Source organism: Syngnathus typhle, linkage group LG18 (assembly GCF_033458585.1).
Source record: "Syngnathus typhle isolate RoL2023-S1 ecotype Sweden linkage group LG18, RoL_Styp_1.0, whole genome shotgun sequence".
NCBI lineage: Eukaryota > Metazoa > Chordata > Actinopteri > Syngnathiformes > Syngnathidae > Syngnathus > Syngnathus typhle.
Genome location: NC_083755.1, coordinates 3,546,792 through 3,565,319, shown reverse-complemented (window position 1 = coordinate 3,565,319; position 18,528 = coordinate 3,546,792). Strand labels below are relative to the sequence as shown.

General features: G+C 47.8%; 5 protein-coding genes across 14 annotated transcripts in view; 3 read left to right on the top strand and 2 right to left on the bottom strand.

The window, feature by feature from the left end:
* Window positions 1–1,269, bottom strand: part of vti1a (vesicle transport through interaction with t-SNAREs 1A) — a 50,315-nt gene extending 49,046 nt beyond the window's left edge. For 3 of the 4 annotated variants that reach the window (XM_061264535.1, XM_061264538.1, XM_061264536.1), the window contains exons 1-2: window positions 1,058–1,268; window positions 281–339 (exon numbers count right to left, since the gene is read on the bottom strand). In XM_061264535.1, the coding sequence (XP_061120519.1) occupies window positions 281–339; window positions 1,058–1,151 (153 nt within the window). In that variant the 5' untranslated portion in view covers window positions 1,152–1,268. Of the gene's footprint in view, window positions 1–280; window positions 340–1,057 lie in introns of all 4 variants that reach the window. The other variant, XM_061264537.1, reaches the window with a different exon arrangement.
* Window positions 1,270–1,453: 184 nt separating this feature from the next.
* On the top strand, window positions 1,454–4,714 carry zdhhc6 (zinc finger DHHC-type palmitoyltransferase 6). Of its 2 annotated transcripts, none has more exons than XM_061264534.1 (11): window positions 1,454–1,586; window positions 1,927–2,403; window positions 2,481–2,572; window positions 2,659–2,818; window positions 2,879–3,037; window positions 3,108–3,161; window positions 3,446–3,613; window positions 3,691–3,732; window positions 3,870–4,015; window positions 4,104–4,150; window positions 4,229–4,714. In XM_061264534.1, the coding sequence occupies exons 2-11, from the start codon at window positions 2,149–2,151 to the stop codon at window positions 4,327–4,329; spliced, it is 1,224 nt and encodes a 407-aa protein (XP_061120518.1). In that variant the 5' UTR covers window positions 1,454–1,586; window positions 1,927–2,148; the 3' UTR covers window positions 4,330–4,714. The 2 variants fall into 2 exon arrangements, with proteins under 2 accessions (XP_061120518.1, XP_061120517.1); XM_061264533.1 differs by having other exon boundaries at window positions 3,867–4,015.
* A 212-nt stretch (window positions 4,715–4,926) lies between these two features.
* Window positions 4,927–8,173, top strand: coasy (CoA synthase). The gene is made up of 10 exons (XM_061264085.1): window positions 4,927–5,056; window positions 5,622–6,274; window positions 6,332–6,546; window positions 6,626–6,757; window positions 6,834–7,023; window positions 7,103–7,167; window positions 7,230–7,314; window positions 7,372–7,469; window positions 7,537–7,683; window positions 7,748–8,173. The coding sequence occupies exons 2-10, from the start codon at window positions 5,626–5,628 to the stop codon at window positions 7,805–7,807; spliced, it is 1,641 nt and encodes a 546-aa protein (XP_061120069.1). The 5' UTR covers window positions 4,927–5,056; window positions 5,622–5,625; the 3' UTR covers window positions 7,808–8,173.
* Window positions 8,174–13,760, bottom strand: LOC133142672 (myosin light chain kinase, smooth muscle-like). 5 transcript variants are annotated; one of them, XM_061264080.1, is made up of 16 exons: window positions 13,599–13,759; window positions 13,329–13,528; window positions 12,641–12,754; window positions 12,496–12,576; window positions 12,034–12,164; window positions 11,775–11,931; window positions 11,398–11,709; window positions 11,230–11,320; window positions 10,952–11,155; window positions 10,664–10,881; window positions 10,439–10,562; window positions 9,692–9,844; window positions 9,462–9,591; window positions 9,265–9,346; window positions 8,691–8,831; window positions 8,174–8,557 (listed from the first exon to the last, which is right to left on the bottom strand). In XM_061264080.1, exons 2-16 carry the CDS (start codon window positions 13,465–13,467, stop codon window positions 8,352–8,354), a joined length of 2,283 nt encoding a protein of 760 aa, XP_061120064.1. In that variant the 5' UTR covers window positions 13,468–13,528; window positions 13,599–13,759; the 3' UTR covers window positions 8,174–8,351. The 5 variants fall into 5 exon arrangements, with proteins under 5 accessions (XP_061120064.1, XP_061120067.1, XP_061120066.1 ...); XM_061264083.1 differs by lacking the exon at window positions 13,599–13,759 and adding an exon at window positions 12,998–13,186 and having other exon boundaries at window positions 12,496–12,588; window positions 13,329–13,466; XM_061264082.1 differs by lacking the exon at window positions 13,599–13,759 and adding an exon at window positions 12,998–13,186 and having other exon boundaries at window positions 13,329–13,466.
* On the top strand, window positions 12,018–18,326 carry pus3 (pseudouridylate synthase 3). Of its 2 annotated transcripts, XM_061264087.1 has the most exons (8): window positions 12,018–12,158; window positions 12,227–12,370; window positions 16,371–16,755; window positions 16,826–17,091; window positions 17,198–17,381; window positions 17,447–17,556; window positions 17,624–17,796; window positions 17,886–18,326. In XM_061264087.1, exons 3-8 carry the CDS (start codon window positions 16,384–16,386, stop codon window positions 18,128–18,130), a joined length of 1,350 nt encoding a protein of 449 aa, XP_061120071.1. In that variant the 5' UTR covers window positions 12,018–12,158; window positions 12,227–12,370; window positions 16,371–16,383; the 3' UTR covers window positions 18,131–18,326. The 2 variants fall into 2 exon arrangements, with proteins under 2 accessions (XP_061120071.1, XP_061120070.1); XM_061264086.1 differs by lacking the exons at window positions 12,018–12,158; window positions 12,227–12,370 and adding an exon at window positions 16,068–16,216.
* The last annotated feature ends 202 nt before the right edge of the window (window positions 18,327–18,528 follow it).

Genomic DNA, 18,528 nt, shown 5'->3' with positions numbered 1-18,528 from the left:
TGAAAGTTGCGACGGGAGGAACACGCCGACAAAAAAAATCCGTGCGGATGAGGCGCAAGTGCATTTGATGCGTGACTAATCACCGTGACATAAGCAGACAATTTGTCTCCTGTCAGGCTCGTTTGCATGAGGACTCCCGCTCGGCTTGAAACGTGTCACGGCGAGTGTCGCTTAAAAAAAACAAAAACAAGCACATTAGCGCAAGTGGGGGAGCCTCCTCGACGGTTGACGTTTCCCGCTCGGTTATTTGGGAAATGGAAATGAGCCATCAAAGACGTACCAACTCTCTGACTTCTTCAAGCTGTTTGTCGACATTTAGAACCAGCTGCGTTTTCTCTTCTGAAAGGGAAGAAGAGGAGAAGACATATTGATCAGGAGGCGCTTGGTGACAACAGACCACCCCCTTGCCCCCCACCGCATGAGGTACCAATGATGGAATTGGCTGGGGGAGGAGAGAACACATTTGAAGCTATATTTACACATTGGTGGCGTGTCGTTATTGCAGCACGCGATAGAGAACTTTCTTGGCAGACAATTCATTTATTTAAATCCAAATCAATCACTGTATTCCAGATTATACATATGACTCAATCTCAGGTTCAATTTTCAACCCAAAATTTTCCTTTGCTGTTTCACAGAAATGGAGCAATTAAATTTACAAATTGATTTCCCTTATTATAGTTGACTTCTGACTCAATTTGTAATTGTAATTTTAATTCATTTCCATGTTTAATTGCCAGTTTAATGTGTGGAATATATAAATTCAATTCCCAATTTCTGATTTGAATCTTTCTGTCTACCCTCCTACATTTGGTATTGATAGGAATAATGCTAAATTTAGGGGAGGAGCTTTATTTACGTTATTATATTTTCATTATTTTTCTGTCATTTCTCTCAGAAAAATATGCGATTCATTCATGGGTATGGGACTTTTGCTTATATTTTTTATGACAAAATTGAACAATGAAATTTACAACCACTTATAAAGGATAAAATTTGGTGTGAACAACACATTAGCTAGCCTTGCCACTAGGCACGAAGCAATGCACTCTCCTACCTCCACTCAGTTTGGGAATTCTCCCGACTTTGTTGGTCACTTCTGCCGTAATGGTTCCAAAGTCCTGCTCGTAGGCTTCGAAGTCTGAAGACATGACGTCGTGTGGTTTTACTGGAAGTTCTCTTCGGAGGTTTCACGTTCTCAATAATAAAAACAGCGGTGCCAGGGTGTCTTTTCCTTGTGTGTCAGTAAAATATGTCCGGCAAAGCACTGATCCTTTTGTTTATTTGTTTATTTATGTTTTGTAAAACTGCTAATCAAAAATATATTATGTAGTAAAAAGGATTGTCAATTAATTCATATTTAAATAGAATTATGTTTATGTTTGATATCGAAATATAATAATTACGTTAGGGTAGAGATTATGTTCCTAAAATGTCCGGGTCATACTACGACATGCGGAAGGTTCCTACACAGACGAAGGGAGAAAAAACAAGGAAGTGGCTGGTTTGGTCAATGAAACTAAAGTGATCGCTTTTTTATTGTTATTCAAAGCCAAATATCAGCGCAAACGGTGATTTTTAAATCCGTAAGTAACATTAGCATCTGCCCTTTATATTGTCTCTTTCGTAATGGTTTTTTTACGCTTGTCTTGAGCTGGCTGCTAACGAGTTAGCCGACTAGCCAGTGATGTGACGTATAAGACTAGATAATATTGACCAAAAGAAAAAAAGTTTGTTTTCCATACGATGTGTTTTCTTGTTATATTTTTCTTGGTCCACATTACCTGACCCTGTGTGGTTCAGTGAAGTAGTTTACTTAGAAAAATGTTTGCTCTGCTTCCAAGCTGGTCAAAGGAACTTAAATTAATTAAATTAAATTCTTTTTATTCACAAAATGTCCTCTTTACTCTTTTTTTCCCTTCCAAGATGGGGAGCTGGATTGTATCCTAAGATAGAGGATGCTGCTCACTCCTGGGACGAACGAGAAAGGCACACAGGCAGTTCTGCTGAGTCCAGATAAATCTTGTTACTGTCTCACTGGAAGCAGAAACGTCAAACGATGTGCACCACCCTCACCGCTGATTTTAGTAGATAACACAAAGTAACCCGTCGGACCGTTCCCTTTCACATAGTCCCCGTTCCATCGTCATGAACTCGGTGGCGTGGAACAGCTTCCACGAGGTGCGCCGGTTGTGCCACTGGGGGCCGATCATCGCCTTGTCGGTCATCGCCGTGTGCTCCACCGTGGCCGTGCTGGATTCCATCATCTGGTACTGGCCCCTAGACACGTCCGGCGGCAGCATCAACTTCATCATGCTCCTCAATTGGACCGTCCTCATCCTCTACAACTACTTCAACGCCATGTTTGTCGGGCCGGGGTACATCCCTTTTAGTTGGAAGCCGGTGAGTGGGCGCTCTGCGTGGGGATTGGGAGGTTTCCCCACCTAATGTTTATGCGTGCACCGCCCCCTCCCAAACAGGAGAATCAAGAGGACATGCAGTACTTGCAGTATTGCAAAGTGTGCCAAGGGTTCAAGGCCCCGAGGTCCCACCACTGCCGCAAGTGTAACAGGTACAACTTAGACGCCACACCATTTTTATACACCCCATATCGTGTCTACCAAATCTGTTTTTAAACTTATGTGTTGAATCCCGCAGGTGCGTGATGAAGATGGACCACCACTGCCCCTGGATCAACAACTGCTGTGGCCACCAGAACCATGCCTACTTCACCAGCTTCCTGCTGCTGGCCCCGCTGGGCTGCACGCACGCCGCCGCCATCTTTATCATGACCATGTACACGCAGCTCAACGAGAGGGTGAGCGCACTTAACGGATTCAAGATTGTAAAAAGCTCAACGACGACGCTTTTCCTGCAGATTTCATTCGGGTGGAGCACGGTGAAGATCGACATGAGCGCCGTTCATCAGAGCCAGCCCCTTGTGCCCTTCAACGTGGCCGCCTTTGCCGTCACACTCTTCGCCTTGGGCCTGGCGCTCGGCACCACCATCGCTGTCGGCATGCTCTTCGTCATACAGGTGCCTTCCCATCGGCGCTGACGTTGCGCTCGTAAATAAATATACATATTTTTATCATTTTCAATTTCAGATGAAAGTCATCTTACAAAATAAAACCTCAATAGAGTCCTGGATCGAAGAAAAGGTCAGATTTATTGTCCTATTATTCTTTGTGCTCTTTCTTTTGATTTTTTTTCTTCTTTTTGATTGTCATGGTGCCATTTTGTTCAATTTTGATGGGGGATTTGTCTTTTATTTCATGGTTGTCAATAACTGTGAAACGCCACTAGGTGGCAGTATTGCTCTGCAAACATCTTCCAGTTCCCTCACTGCAAAGTCCTTTTACTCTGGAGGCAGAAAGTTATATAAATGTATTTATTCAAACTAAATCATAGCTTTGACTTTACTTCTTTTGACTCGGGCAAACAGGCCAAAGACCGAATACAGCACTACCAAACCGAGGAGGAGTTCATCTTCCCGTACGACCTTGGCAGCCGCTGGCTCAACTTGAAGGAGGTCTTCACGTGGTCGGGGGTGCCCAAAGGAGACGGCATCATATGGCCTGTCCACCACAAGTGTCACCAGCACACCTTAACGGTCAGATCCTGTCCCTTTGTCCTTCCGTCGATGTAGCCGTCGCCTCCCTTTTAATTACGTTCGTCTCATCCACGCAGATTGAGCAACTCAAGCAGAAGGCCGACAAACGGGTGAGAAGTGTAAGTACCAAGCGACGAGCAGATGCCAGGCCAGGATTTCTACATTACAGATGAAGCGACATTTCTTGAATTGAAATTCTTAATTCAGACACACAAGCCTGGTCGAATAACCATTTGTGGTGTGACTCGGCCAGCAGGTCCAGTATCTGGCGGTGGAAGACTACAATGGCGCCTGCTGCCCCATGACCAAGGGCATCCGAACTTTTTTCCGGACCCCTTGCACAGAGGAGCCCAGGATAGCCCTGCGACGGGGGGACACCATCCTGGCCACCCGCGGGACCAAGTCAGTCTCTTCTCTTTGGGTTTTGAAGGAGGCATCTTGTGCACGATATACATGTGTGTGTGTGTGTGTGTGTCTTGTTGTCTTTTAGGTGGTGGATGTACGGAGACAAAGTGTTAAACGAGGAGCAAACAAGAGGTAAAAGCAACAATGCAATCGGAATCAAATGATGGCAGCTAGTGCAGCGGGATTCACCGGTTTCTAATCCCTTTACAGCAGGGGAGCGCATCCGTGGATGGTTTCCACGGCGATGCGTGGAGAAGTGCCATTACGACACCGCGGCCGTGGAGAGCGCCGTAGATAAGAAAGCCAACTAACGTGGTTGTCCGTTCCCCATTGCCCAAGTCACTCCGGGTGCTGCGTCCATATTGTGGTCCACACACATTTTGATACCGACTTGAATTTGTCAAAAATGAACCAATCTTACTGAGCATCAGTCATGTGGCTTGAAGAAGAAGGCTTTAATGTGACTACGTAACATATTTGACTTGAATTCTGGTTTTTTTTTTTTACGCGTGCCAATGTTGTTAGTGCATTTTTTGCTAATTATGCAATGCCTTTGCTGCCCCCGTCGGCCAACCCCCGGGGCCTCCTCATGCAACTCTTTCTACTCTGTAGCCCAACATGTAATGCTTGGATTGGTTTTATTATGTTTTGTACAAACAAGCGATTTTCCTCAAATATAAAAACATTTCAAAACAATCTCACAGACTGTGTATTCATGTATCAAGAATATCAAAACTGTTTCAGTAGAATTGATGACACAGGGTAATTATATGTATCAGATGGGAAGGAGAAAAAAAAGGGCTTTCGGAAAAAACACATTTTTTTCATCCAACTTGTATTTTTGCTATAAAGTAGCCAGTGAACTCCACATCCCATGAACCACCGCCGTTTTCATCAACCAATCAAGTTAAGACTGAGAGTCACGTGACAGTCCGCCCACTATCCCTTCATGAGCTGCTATGTCAAAGTGGCTGTTTAACCATTTGGTCTGGCTCGTTAAACATTCCCTTGTGTGATCAACAAAACGACAACAAGCAGGTAGGTTCACACTATGTCTAAAATCACCCTTTTGATCGTTTTGCTTGATCGTGTGGACGAGGTTTGTGTGTAAGCCCGACTGACAGTTGTCACCGATGACGCGCTGTCTTGCTAGTTTTGCTAACATAAATCTATTGTATGGTTTCCTACCAATGATTTATGGATTTCAGAAATGTTGTGTACTATAAATTTATCTTGCACTACATTGCTGTTTGTTTGAGACCACAAAAGCTTCTGATCATTGGCAGTGCAACTCAGAAATTTGGTTGATTTGTTTACAGTACGTAGGACATGAAAATATAATCAATAATTCTAAAAATATATACAGTCCTGTTTTTTTCCTAAAAAAAACAACAACATTTATGTATGACTTTCCTACATAATAAACCTTTTATTTATTTTTTAAAGAAGTCCAGCGCTAATCTATACTCAGTTCTTTGTCGCCGTCTTGTGGCATTTCTAGGAAATTGCAACTCAATTACTCTCGAATCTTCTCGGTCCAGTAGTTTGGCTTTTTGAATTGAAGTTGCTCATCTGTAGTCTTGCCTCCATGCTGCTTTTCCAGGACCATGTCGATGTTCAGCACGGGCATCCTGGTGCTGACGTCGCCCCTCCACACCCTGCGCATCGCCCCCGTGCTCCGCTCGGCCGCCCAGCTGGTAGAGCGCACCCTCTATGTCCACCTGCACCCGGGCCTCAACCTGGGCGGCGGCCAAGCGCGGCCCGTCTTCCTCCCGCCCGCCGTGGACCTGTGCTCGCTCATCACGCGGCTTTACAGCAACGCAGCCGACGTGTGCGCGCACCTGGATGTCCGCGTCCTGCTCACCCACATCCACCCCTCGTGTGGCAAGGGAGGGCCCTTCCCCACGCCGCAGTACCTGTCGCACTCCCCCGAGGTGCTACTGACGGACTTCCCCGCACGGGACCCGGCGCAGTCGCAGCAGGTGATGCAGTGCCTGCAGGGCTACGCCGGATGCTGCTATGCATGCCGGCCCGGCCTGCCCTCGGTGTTGCTCCCCCCGCAGCTGGTCGAGCCTGAGGAGGAATTGGAGGGCGGCGAGAAGGATCAGGGTAAAGTGCTGGAGACGTACCCGGACGTGGTGGTGGGTGGCACCTTCGACCGCCTCCACGGGGCCCACAAGACCCTGCTCAACGTGTCATGCTTGCTCGCCACCAGACGCTTCCTCATCGGCGTGTGCCACCAGGGAATGCTAAAAAGTGAGTTCTCGGAATTCCAATTCAACCCGCTCCTAACTTCCACCTTGTTGCCCACAGAAAAGGTCTTGAATGAGCTGATCCAGCCGTACGAGCTGCGCGTGGAAAGGCTCCAAGAGTTCCTGAGGGACGTCAAGCCCTCGCTGCAGGTGGAGATCGTGCCCCTGGATGACCCGCTCGGGGTGTCGGTAGTGGACCCCCTCCTGCGCTGCATCGTGGTCAGCGAGGAGACCCGAAAGGGGGGTGAGGCTGTCAACAGAAAACGCATTGAAAATGTAAAGTAGCCTCCGACCGGCCACTGTTGGTTGACAAAGCGTCACTGACATGCATACTTTGTTGTCCTTCCTATATCAGGGCCTTCCCGCTTTGGTTCTTCACGAAATCCAGCTGCTGAAGGATGCGCATCACTCCGAAACCGAGGAGGAGAAGATAAGCTCGTCCAGCCTGCGCTCCCGCTTGCTGGGAACCCTCCTCAACCAACCCAAGGTCAGTCCGTTCCTGCCACCTATTGTTGACAAGAATTATGAAAAGTCCTTCCACTCTCGCTGTCCCCCCGGGTTAGGCCACGCCGGATCTCCCTCTGCAGCCGTATGTGATCGGGCTGACGGGCAGGAGCGGCAGCGGCAAGAGCTCGGTGGCCAAGCGCCTGGAGGACCTAGGCACCGTCCGCATCGACTGCGACAAGCTGGGCCACCAAGTCTACGAGCTGGGCAGCGCCGCCTACCGCCGCATCCTGGAGGAATTCGGATCGGGTAGGCTCGCACTTGGCCGCGCACCCAAAGATGGAATACCAGCAAACCTCACTTTAGTTTTTTTTTTACTCATGCTTAGATATCCTAAATGAAGATCAAACCATCAACAGACATGCTCTCGGGAAGAAGGTCTTTGGACAACAGGTAAGAAAACATTTTGACACGCTTGGAGTTCCCGTCTCATTTGTTTTTGTTTTTTTCCTCAGGAAAGATTAAAAGCGCTGACGGACATAGTGTGGCCTGAAATTGCGCTTCTCGTCAAGAACAGAATCAGCCAAGCCAGGGAAGAAGGTACTCGTTTGCATTTGGGGCAAGCACAGAGCATGTGGAACTTTTTTATTTTTGTAGGCAAAGACGTATGCGTGGTAGATGCAGCGGTCCTTCTGGAGGCGGGCTGGACAGACATGGTCCACGAGGTGTGGGTGACCATCATCCCCGAGGAGGAGGTGCACTCACTAGCCGCAGGAGTCCAATAGGTCCAATTAAGTCAATGAGCCTTTTTTTTTTCTCCAGGCAGTCTCGCGGATAATGCAGCGAGACGGCGTTGCGGCCGAGGACGCCCGGCGCCGCTTGCAAAATCAGAGTTCTGACACCCAGCGGCTGGAGCATGCCAACGTGGTGCTTAGCACGCAGTGGGAGCCCGACGTCACCCACCAACAGGTGAGCCGCCGCCCCCGAGCACATTCCCACGCCTACTTTTCACCATCCCTCCCCATTTTGAAAGGTATTAAAGGCCTGGAATCTTCTACAGAAGAGGATGCAGCAGAGGCGGGCGGCACGGTAGAAAAGTCTAACAGTATCACCACACACTTGAGTGCCTCTTTAGTCTTCACCCATTTCACATTAAGAGGGGACATTAGATATATTTGATGAACTTTGCAGCCCTGCTTTCGGTTTCTCCCCAATTCTGGGTCAGTGCTTTTTATACAGATGTCTTTTACCCACAAGCTATCCAATTGTGCATTTTATGGACTTTCAAGAAGCTTCAATATTTTTAAAATCAACTTTTTGGGCTAATAAGGGGGACAGAACATTTCACTATTATTGTTTCCACAAATAAATTGTATAGATGCTGAAAAGACATTTGTGAATGTTTTCGTTTGGGATCCCGGCCAAGTCTAACTATGAAATAAAGTGTCTTTGGAAGCGATTCTTCTTTTTCTAATGTAGCTTTTAATTACGAATGCTATTAAAAGATTCACAGTGAACAACATGGACTATGCAAAAAAAAAAAAAAAACTTGAGGCATTTTAAATGCAATCATGTGACCTCGTAATAACATGCACTCTTCCAAAAGGACAAATACTTAAACTGACGTTTTCCCCCCTTCACGTGTCTACTTTGAGTCGGGCGGAACACGAGGCCGCGCCTAGCTGGTTGCTGGCCCGGCACACGTAGACACCCGCGTCCGCCGCGTCCACGCCGCACACGACCAGCGCGCAGCGGCCGTCCGGGCCGTATTCAGTCTTGACTCGGGAGGTCTCGGGCAGCGGCTCGTCATCCCGCAACCACTCGACCTCCGGATGAGGGTAACCTGGAGGACAAGCAAGCATCCCAATGTTGTGCTTGTCTTGTTTCATTAAAAGCATCAGAATATTTCCTGCTATATGCATCTTGTGTGCACGCTTCGCCCGGCAGGTCGTATTTAATGAAGCGCCAGTTCTAACCGTCCACTCGGCACGCCAGACGAGCGGTGGCTCCGGCGGGGAGGCTGGCGTCCTGCAGGGGCTCCCGGAAGCGAGGCTCGCCGTGCAGCTCCTTATCCAGCGAGCGGATGGCCTCCTCTGCCTCTTGGCTCCAGCTCGGCTCTAGAACCAACGCAAAGTGAGCTTTACGTGACACCGCCGACCGCCACGCAGATGTCGCTCCGGGACCTGGAGCTCCGTACACATTGAAGCTTCACTCTGTCATCGCCTCAATCCACAAGGGAATACATTCTTTTTTTTTCCCCCTCCCTTTCAAAATTCTACATGCGACACAGCGATAAAGGTTGTATGCAAATGTATTTTGAAATTCCTTATCTCAATGCACGCTTGGTGCACTTGAGGCAGGAATTCTAGCCTCAAGTCTTTTTTAATGATACAAAAAGCTTGGCATAGAATTACTGCGGTTATGTGGATTTTTTTTAATGCATTTTTTTCCACATTGTCATTACGGAGAATTAGCAGGTGAAAAACAAGGCTGTACACAATGTGAAAAAGTGATGCTGTGAAATGTTTTGCTTGTGTTGAGCAGTCTTACCATCTGAGGGGCTGCCAGAAGAGTCTGGCTTGTTGGAAAGGTTGGCCATGCGCTGCAGGGCCACAACAGCCTTGCCGGTTTTCTAAAAGTCAGAGAAAGAAACCGCATGACCACAGTTGTGTTCGCCAGCAGATGGCGCTGTTGTAAAGAAAGCTGGTTTCCAAATGCGTGTGTTTTTTATTGGGTTCTCTATTTACCTTCCACTTGCACCTGGCCAGGAAACGTCTCATCTTCTCCTTCCTGAGGGACTTGGTGGGCCTGCGGCTGAGAGCCGTGAAGGCGGCCATCCAGGGGTGGACCAGGGCCTCGATGCATGACATCCGACTCCTGGGGAGGTGAAGCAAAAACATCTGACAGGTAAGACGGGGGCGGGGCAACACCTAGCGCAATTTCTGGGGCAAGCCACATCCCGGCTCTTGCGACCAACCTGCGGTCTTTCTTCAGAAGACCACTGATGAAATCTTTGGCTTGATCGGAAATGTCCTCGAAGCTCTCCGGGTCAAAGTCGTAGCGAGCGGCAGTGACTAGCGCGAAGGTCTCGGCATCGTTGCTTCCCTGGAAGGGCGATTCTCCGCTTAGCCTGGAGGGGGAAGCATACCAGCCATCAATTTTAGAAAAGATGTTGCTTTGGCGCCATCTTGCAGAATTTGAGACAGAGGAACTATGTTGTTGTGACAGTAGGCGCTTCACCTTGTTCTATGAAAGTGCTAATTGGTATGATGAGAGCTTTGGAAGTGTTCACCTGCTTTCAAAACAAATTTGCCATTTAATTTTATGAGTTTGGAATTGTATTTATGAGTTTAGGGATGCTTTAACCTATTAATATAGACTGTTGTAAAAAAAAAAACTCGGGGGGGGGGGGGGGGTGGCTCTCTGACCCCCGCAGGAGTTCGTTGTAGCGAGATCTTTAAGAAGGGGGCAACTATGAAGGTGAAGATCCAAATTTGGCCCACTGAACCTTGGCGGAGGTTTGCGCCTCGTCTCAAAACCACGTCCTTGGTGTAATACGGGTGTTAGGGGATTGGATAGTGCCATGTAAGCCAGGATGGCAGCGCCTCGCCATTGCCACAGCGTTATTTATAGACAAAAAAAACTGGGCGATGAGAATTAAATTCCCTCTAGGATTTCAAAGTGTATTCCCAGCAGGGTAGCGACGTGTGATTTATTTATTTACAATATGAAGCAGATGACCCCGATGCTCCACATGTCGGTCTCCACTCCCACGTTCTCGTAGTTGATCACCTCGGGGGCCACAAACTCGGGCGTTCCGTGCATCACCAACAGGGGCTTGCCTTCTTCTGCAAACGGCACACAAACCGCCAACATTGATTGATTGGACAGGTGGGCGGAGCTACAGACAGAAATACACCAGAGTGCCACCCCCCCCCAATTTCCTCACCCAGTTTGCTGGCCAGGCCAAAGTCGATGATCTTGATGTGTGTTCCGGTGTGGTCGGTGCAGACGATGTTCTCGGGCTTGAGGTCCAAGTGGACGATGTTCTGCTTGTGGACGTACAGCATGCCTTCCAGGATCTGCCGCATGTAACCGGCGCTGGTGGGCTCAGTGTGCTCAAAGTTGTCGTCCACGATGCGCTCGAAAAGCTCCCCGCCCGCGATGCTACGACGGACGGACAAAAATATTAAGTTGGGATCCGGCCACGCTCCGGCGCCACCTCTCGCTCACTTACTACTCCATGACCATCACCGTCTCGGTGGGGGTCTCGTAGGCCGCCAGACATTGGACCAGTTTGGGGTGATGCAGGCAGTTCATCAGCTCAATCTCTTGGCGGGCGGCCGAGTGCTCTTTGGCGGTCTTGGCTCGGTAGAACTTGCCGGCGTACACCTCGCCTGACTTTTTGTGGGACAGACGGAACACCTCCCCAAACTTCCCGCTGGATAACACAACAGTCAGCGGCATCAGAACCAAATAGTCCTCTCGCAGGACATCCATTAGCACCGAACTTACACTCCCAACTTCTCGTGGACGTTGTAGTGGTCCTGAAGCTCCTGTCTAGTTTCAATCACCACTTTGACGCAAGGCCCCATGTCTTCCTTTTCTGAAGACAAAGTGCTGGAGGTCAAGTGAGTGGTCAGTCTGGAACAGGAACTACTCAAAGGGGGCAAAATAACTAACTGGTGGTGACCATGGTGACGGTGTCCGACTCCTGGCTGGGCTCGCTGACGCCCTCGGCGTTGTAGGCCCGGACTCGGAATCGGTACTTCCCGTAGGGCTCCAGACCCGAGCTGACCTGGGTGGAGGTGTTCTTACAGCGTTCGGCTATTTCTGTCCAGTCGCCAGATGCGTCGGCACCCAGCCGCCGGACCTCCACGATGTAACCCAACACGGCCGTGCCGCCGTCAAAGCTGGGACCCGTCCAGGAGAGGACCAGAGACTCGGCCGACAGCTGGGAGATCATCGGGTGGGACGCGGGCGGGTCGGGACGATCTTTTAGAACGCGACCGGAGTGAGCGTTTGGCTTTCAGGAGAACATTTGACACCCCGATACTCACGTATGACGCTGAGGGAGACGGTGTGTTCGGCGCAACCGCTTCGGTTGCGAGCGATGAGCGTGTAAGAACCCGTGTCGTCCGGGTGGGCCTCGGAGATGGCCAGAGTGCTGTGCGTGTCGTGGCTACTCACGGACATCCTGGGGTCGGGCAGAACCGCCTGCGAAAGGAACAATAGAGAGCTAGATAGTGGCGTTGGTGTCGCTGTTTTACTTCCACGTTTGCACTCCCAAAATGGCGCAGATGGAAACCATGCCGAGACCTTATCTCTGTTGAAAATCCAGCAGCAGGCCACGGGGCCGGAGGTAGCGCGGAAGTCACAGTGCAAGCGGGCCTCCTCGCCTTTTCGAACCGCCACGTGCTCCGGCGGGTCGACAAAATCCACAGGTGAACCTTGAAAAGAAAACACCAGTGAGTCAAATCAAACTCTCACCAAATGTCGCATTTTCTTGCAGGGCCTTTTGTTTGCAAGTCCAACTGATCTCTACCTGGCCAAATTGAAGAGGAGGGCGGGGCTACGTGATTGGCGGATTCAAATACGCTGGGACCAATCACGAGTGAGCAGCTATGATTGCTTTCGCCTCACCTGCCACTAACAGGTGAGCTGGAGACTTTAGTGATTGAGGTCACGTGATCACCAAACCCCCCTCTTGTGGCGCTGTATCGCCATTTCATGACATCATCATGTATCATCATGTATCGGGAAATGGCGTGTGTCACGTACCGGCTTCAGCATCTTGCGTATTTTCTGCCGTTAGCTCCATCGTGTCTGGATTGCACCGTGTTCTTTTTTCTGTTTGGAGAGCTCACAATGCAACTTTGATTCAAAGGGAGGAACTTGATCTTTTTTTTTTAATTTAAACGCATACCTTGACTGTGTAATTTTGCACCGTGGGAGGAATTCTGGTCGCTCAATCCTGTTGCATCTCCGGCGACGCCATTTGTATAATGAGCTGAATTTTGATGAGGATGGACCTTCTCACCTAAGAAAAAAAAATCATGATTATCATGTGAGTGATTACAAAGCCGCACAGAATTTATTTTTTCAAAATAGCTCTTTGTTGCGTATATAGTTTTCAAGGTCTCACTTGGACGGCATTAAAAAACTTCATAAGTGGTATGGCGCTTATTTCTCACAGCGGACAACCAACACGTCCGGTGATTAACTGCAGCACGGCGTCTATTTTCGGAAATATGGTAGCAGCATGAGTGGCGAGTAACTCTACCTCTTTGTTGCTTCCATTTTTCAGCACGTACCACTTAGAGCCACTGGAACGTCAATCGGCAGTAAGGCGTTTATTTCTTCAAGTAGACGGCAAAGTGCCGCGCCGGCGGCTTGCGTTTCAACGTGGCGGCGCGCGAACCCCCGAAAGTCATTAAGTCGGCGGCGCCCCGCGACGTCCTCTTGCAAAAGGCTACCGATTTAAAAAAAGGTCAAGCGTGAAGCGCAGCCTCGCAAAAGGAGCTGTTAAAGGCTTCTTAACAACGGCCAAAAGCTTGGACGGCAGATGCACTCGAGTTACAAACGGCCGTAAAGCAGAAATAGTGAGACGTTACCTGTCTGAGATGAGAATGCCGCGGCGTTTCTCATCCCCGTGGCGTCGGCGAGAGGCTCCGTTTTTTTGCGTGTGCCCCCCCGGAGCAGCAGGCGCACAGTGGACACATAAGTCTTTGGCTCGCCACCATCCTCGTCCATCCTTGCGTTTTAAAATAGTAGCTGACTTTCACTTTGAGAGAGCCATCCCACGGGCCTCCTCCTGGACAAAAAACAAAAAAGCCTCTTATGTCGGGAGGAGATTACGCGGCGTGACCCCATGGGAGACCCACCCTTCCCTTGAGGGATGCAGGAAACTCCTTGATTTGCCGCCCTGCGTTCTCGAAAACACACAGTCACGTGTGATGGTAAACAACTGGACACGTCAGAGCAAGCGAGGAAATGCGTGGAGGAGACAAAAAAGCTGTGATGACGACTACTACTGAAGAAAATGAGCTCAGTCGTGGACGACAAAACAAAAGAGCTACCAGAAAATTCTCTGGAATCAAGAAAAGCAAGTCGGGCGACAAACGATACATCTTCACCTCCATTCATGCGCCCAAACTACTCTGTTGAGGGTGTGGCCCTGTTTGTTACTTTTTGTTTATTGATTACTGTCACCTTGACAATATTCTAATTAAATTGAATGAGGTCATTAGTAAATCATCCAATTATTGCATTGTTGCTTTCTTTTCAGTAGACCAAAGACTAGCGTAGAACAATCCCATTAAGGAGACATCTGTGGTGAAGAATGTGAACGTTGGTATGTGTACATTGGAAGCACATGGGAGGGGGGCCGGGGTCACGTTATTTACTACCAGCAGCTCCCCTGGTGCCCAAAGCAGGCGAAATCCACCGTCCGCTTACGCAATCACACCCAGCGGCCCAAAGATCGTTTTTAGATCAATGTGGATCTCTCACGGTGGGCTCAAAAACCGCAGTTTTGAAAAGAAGCAGATGCTCGCTTCTTGGCCTAATATGGATGTCTCGTACACCAACTTGATATTCCTGACATTCCCCACCCGGGCCGCTCGCTGACCCGGCTCATTTCCAGGCTATCGCCGTTATCGTTTCAGTCGATTCTGAGGAATTCCAAACAGGAAAAAGCAAAATCAAGGCACAAAGCTGGCACGGGTTCTTGTTCCCGTGCGTTTATGGTTTTGCAGCCTGTTTTCCATAAGAATGCCAAGAGCGGACACTCGATTGAAACTAGACATGAAAACTACCGTTTTTTTCCGTGTATAATGCGCAAAATGTAATTAATTTATTGTCCTAAAATCTGGGGTGCGCATTATACATGGGTACAATTTTATTTTTTTTTTAATCCGGATATCATACGGAGGCCGCCATTACAGATGCGCTTTCTTCTCGGCTGTTCACTTCAAACACGCTCGATATGAAGACAATGCTCTCGTATCAGACGCTTGCTCGATCACCTGCTCGTTTGCTGTCACAATGTACCCTACACAAATCCGAAACATTTCTTCGCTATTGAGTTTGCTAGCGCATGCGCAGTGATACTGACTGGCAGAATAACAAAGATTGTTCCCAAAGATGATCTTTTTTCCGAAATAATTTTACGTTTACGGACTTAAGTAGGAGTCAAAATTTGGGTGCGTATTATACATGGGTACAGGCTTTTTTCCAGCATCGACAGGCCATTTTTAGGGTGCGTATTATACATGGGGGCGCATTATACATGGAAAAAACGGTAATTTGGGTATTAAAAGGCCATTACGGCAGCATTGATGCTAGTTCCGTTAGCCCATCAATGGCACCTTGCATTGTGTGTTATCATTATGCTAGCGTGCTTTTACATATTATGCATTTAATTTTTTTGCTCGCCACCTCCATTAATACTGAGTAAATAGAGTTATGGAATGAGGAAAGAACAAAGTCATCACGCCACAAGATTTATTATAGTTGTAAAGAACTACTCTCTGACCTCATGTGATTAATATATGGCAGAGAGAAACACACTTTTGACATTTGACTCAGACATTTGAGATGCAACAGGTGCCATCCACGATAATAAAACCTTATCATGGCTGCAGGTGGTCCAGACTAGAATTAATTAGATTTTTTTTTAGGGGCTAGGAATAACCTTTTTCGATTCGTATTTGCTGCCAGTTATGTACAACCTTTTGCTTATTTTTTTTTTCCATTAGTATTATTTGAAATATTATGTAAAGGTTGTGCCAGAACATCACTTGGGGGTTGATTACATCCGAGTATAGCGTGGAGAGGTTTGCACAGCTGTCTCAGCTAGAGGAATCTCAATTTTGGGCGTCATTATAATTTTCTCCAGAAATCCCTAACGCAAATTAGGTTTAATTAAATTAGAGGGTCAAAGTTGGGGTACTTTAGGGTTTCAACTATTCATTCGGGTAATTGTTAAGTTTGAGAGGGTGTTTTGGCAAGGGTTCACTGTAAATGACATTTTAATTCATCTATTTTTTTTCCTTAAAACGCTGTTATTATTTCAACAAATATTGCACGATGTTAATTTAAATGCTTGGTGAGTTAATTAAAAAAACAATAAGCAGGCCATGCCTTGCACGCGCCTGCATAGGCAGGTAACTCAAGGTAACGCTATTACAGATTACTGACAGCACAATTTACTTTTGAGTTTTATTCAAATATGTTCAATTATTTTAAGTTTTCCTTACCAGCAAATCTTCGCAGACTGTTTTGCGGCGTCCATTTACGCCTTCTCCGTAATGGACACCAATTCCCAGGTAACTTTTAGACCGGAAGTGTCTCATACCGTAAATTGCTGGTAACTAACGTAAAATCAGCACGTAAAGTCGCCGCGCGCAAAAGACAACAAATCCGTAAAAGTCGGCTGGGAAAAGCAAAAAAAAACCAACAATATACATGCTTGTCAACTATCTTGACGTTGAATGTAAAGGTAAATGGCCATTTTATTGTAATATTAGCTAGTACTTGCGTTAAAAAAACCTAATCGTATGATTAATAATGGGTTGTTAGTAGTAGAAGATACGACTACTACTACTACTCAGTTTAGCAAACTTTTCATTGTTATGATTCATTTTTAATGCTAGGTTTTGAAGAACAATGTCTGAGACCTTAATCCAGAGAATAAAGGAGCTGGAGGAGGAAGTGGAGAAGCTCAAATCCCAGCTGAATGGGAACCACACGGAGACCAATGCATGTCCCAATAATAATAAGACAAATGGTAAAAAAGGAAAGAAAGCCTGCAAGGAGCGACCGTTCGACTTTTCCGCACACCCTCGCCGCCACGTTGCTCTGCGTCTAGCCTACTTGGGATGGGCCTACCAGGGCTTTGCCGTCCAGGAGAACACGGACAACACGGTGGAGGCCAGGCTCTTTGAAGCCCTCCTGAAGACGCGCCTCATCCAGGATCGCCAGAGCTCCAACTATCACCGGTGCGGACGCACAGACAAAGGTGTCAGCGCCTTTTCCCAGGTAATTCATCACTTTTCTGAGTTTGGAGATTTTCACATCCTCTTCCTCATCCTCTCCTCCCATCTCACAGGTGATAACAATCGACCTGCGCTCCACACAGTATTCCGGTTTGGGCGTCTCCGTTCCTGAAGACAGTAAACAGGACACCGCCGCCGCCCCAGAGCTTCCCTACGTGAAGATGCTGAACAGAGTCCTACCTCGGGACATCCGGATTTTAGAGTGGGCTCCTGCCGCTGAGGGCTTCAGCGCTCGTTTCGATTGCCAGTCCCGCACGTACCGCTACTACTTTCCGCGAGGCTCTTTAGATGTGGCGGCCATGACGGACGCAGCGAAAAGGTGGGCTCCAATAAATTCTAGTTACTGCGCATGATGTGTCTTTGCTCACCGAGCCACATGCAGAACATTGAAAGGCAGGAAGTACAATGAATGTCTTCACCGTTAGGTACGAAGGCACCCATGATTTCCGTAACCTGTGCAAGATGGACGTGGGCAACGGCGTCCTGCAGTTTGAGAGGACCATCCTGTCGGCGACAGTCGAGCCGGCGGACCCCCAACGCGCCGACGGCACGCACCCGCATGACTTGTTTGTGTTTGAGATTAAAGGACTCGCCTTCCTCTACCACCAGGTATCAAAAAAACGCTGGGTTCTTCGTAGCTAAAAAAGCTAAAGGTCTTTGTTGTGACATTGCAGGTTCGCTGCATGATGGCTGTGCTGCTCCTGATTGGACAGAAGCTGGAAGCCCCAGAAATTATCCACAGCCTCCTCGATGTTCACAATAACCCCAGAAAGCCGCAATACAGGTGACTTCACCACAACATTTTATTCAGCTTTCCATGTCTTTGAGACTTTTTTCCTTTTTCCATCCAGCATGGCGGTGGACTACCCGCTGGTCCTCTACGACTGCCACTTTGACGGCCTGAGCTGGAAGCGGGATGCCGAGGAGCTGGGTCTCGCCATGTCTTCTCTGCAGCAACACTGGACGGAGAGCGCCGTCAAGGCTCACGTTCTACGCGACATGATTCGAGGCTTGGATGCTACAAGTGAGAAGGCTACACCTTGATGGTTTTATTCTCAAAAATGAACAACTGTACGTATGCTTAAAACTCAAAGCCAAGCTATTGATTGACAGGCGGGGTGTCATCCGGCCTATGCCTGCTGGTGGAAGGCAGCCGGCAGAGGAAGTACCGGCCCTTGCTGGAGCGTCCACTCTGCGAGAGCTTGGAGTCACGCATCGAGCACTTTGTCAAGAGAGGCCGGCTGGAGCGGGAGCAGGATGAAGCCGGTGGAGAAACTCTTCACAAAGGGAAGCGGTCCAAATACTCCCAAAATTCAACAGGTGCTGCTGCTGAGGTGGTCAACGCGAGTCCAGAATAAAAAGTTTTTTTTTTTAAAAATGGTTTTGTTGAAGGGTCTTTTGTTTCTATAAAATAAAAAAAAACACAACTCATGGTTTGAGTCTTGCTGCAGAGAAAAATATTAAATGACAACTCTTTGTTAATATAATATATATGGAACTCTTTGTTAATATATATATGTATAAATATATAAATAAATAATTATAAGACATGAATGTGTGTGGAACCAATCTCAAAACTGTTTTGAATTGTGTTATATTGACATTGAATTCATCTGAATTCAAAATGCAGTGGTTGGTGTGAATAAATATATTACCGCTTTCATTACTTCTATCTCTTGAAACAAAACTTATATTTCGTAAAAAAATGTTTGTGTACAGTCCAGTCGCTTATTTGCTGGTCGAGCGCAAGTATGCG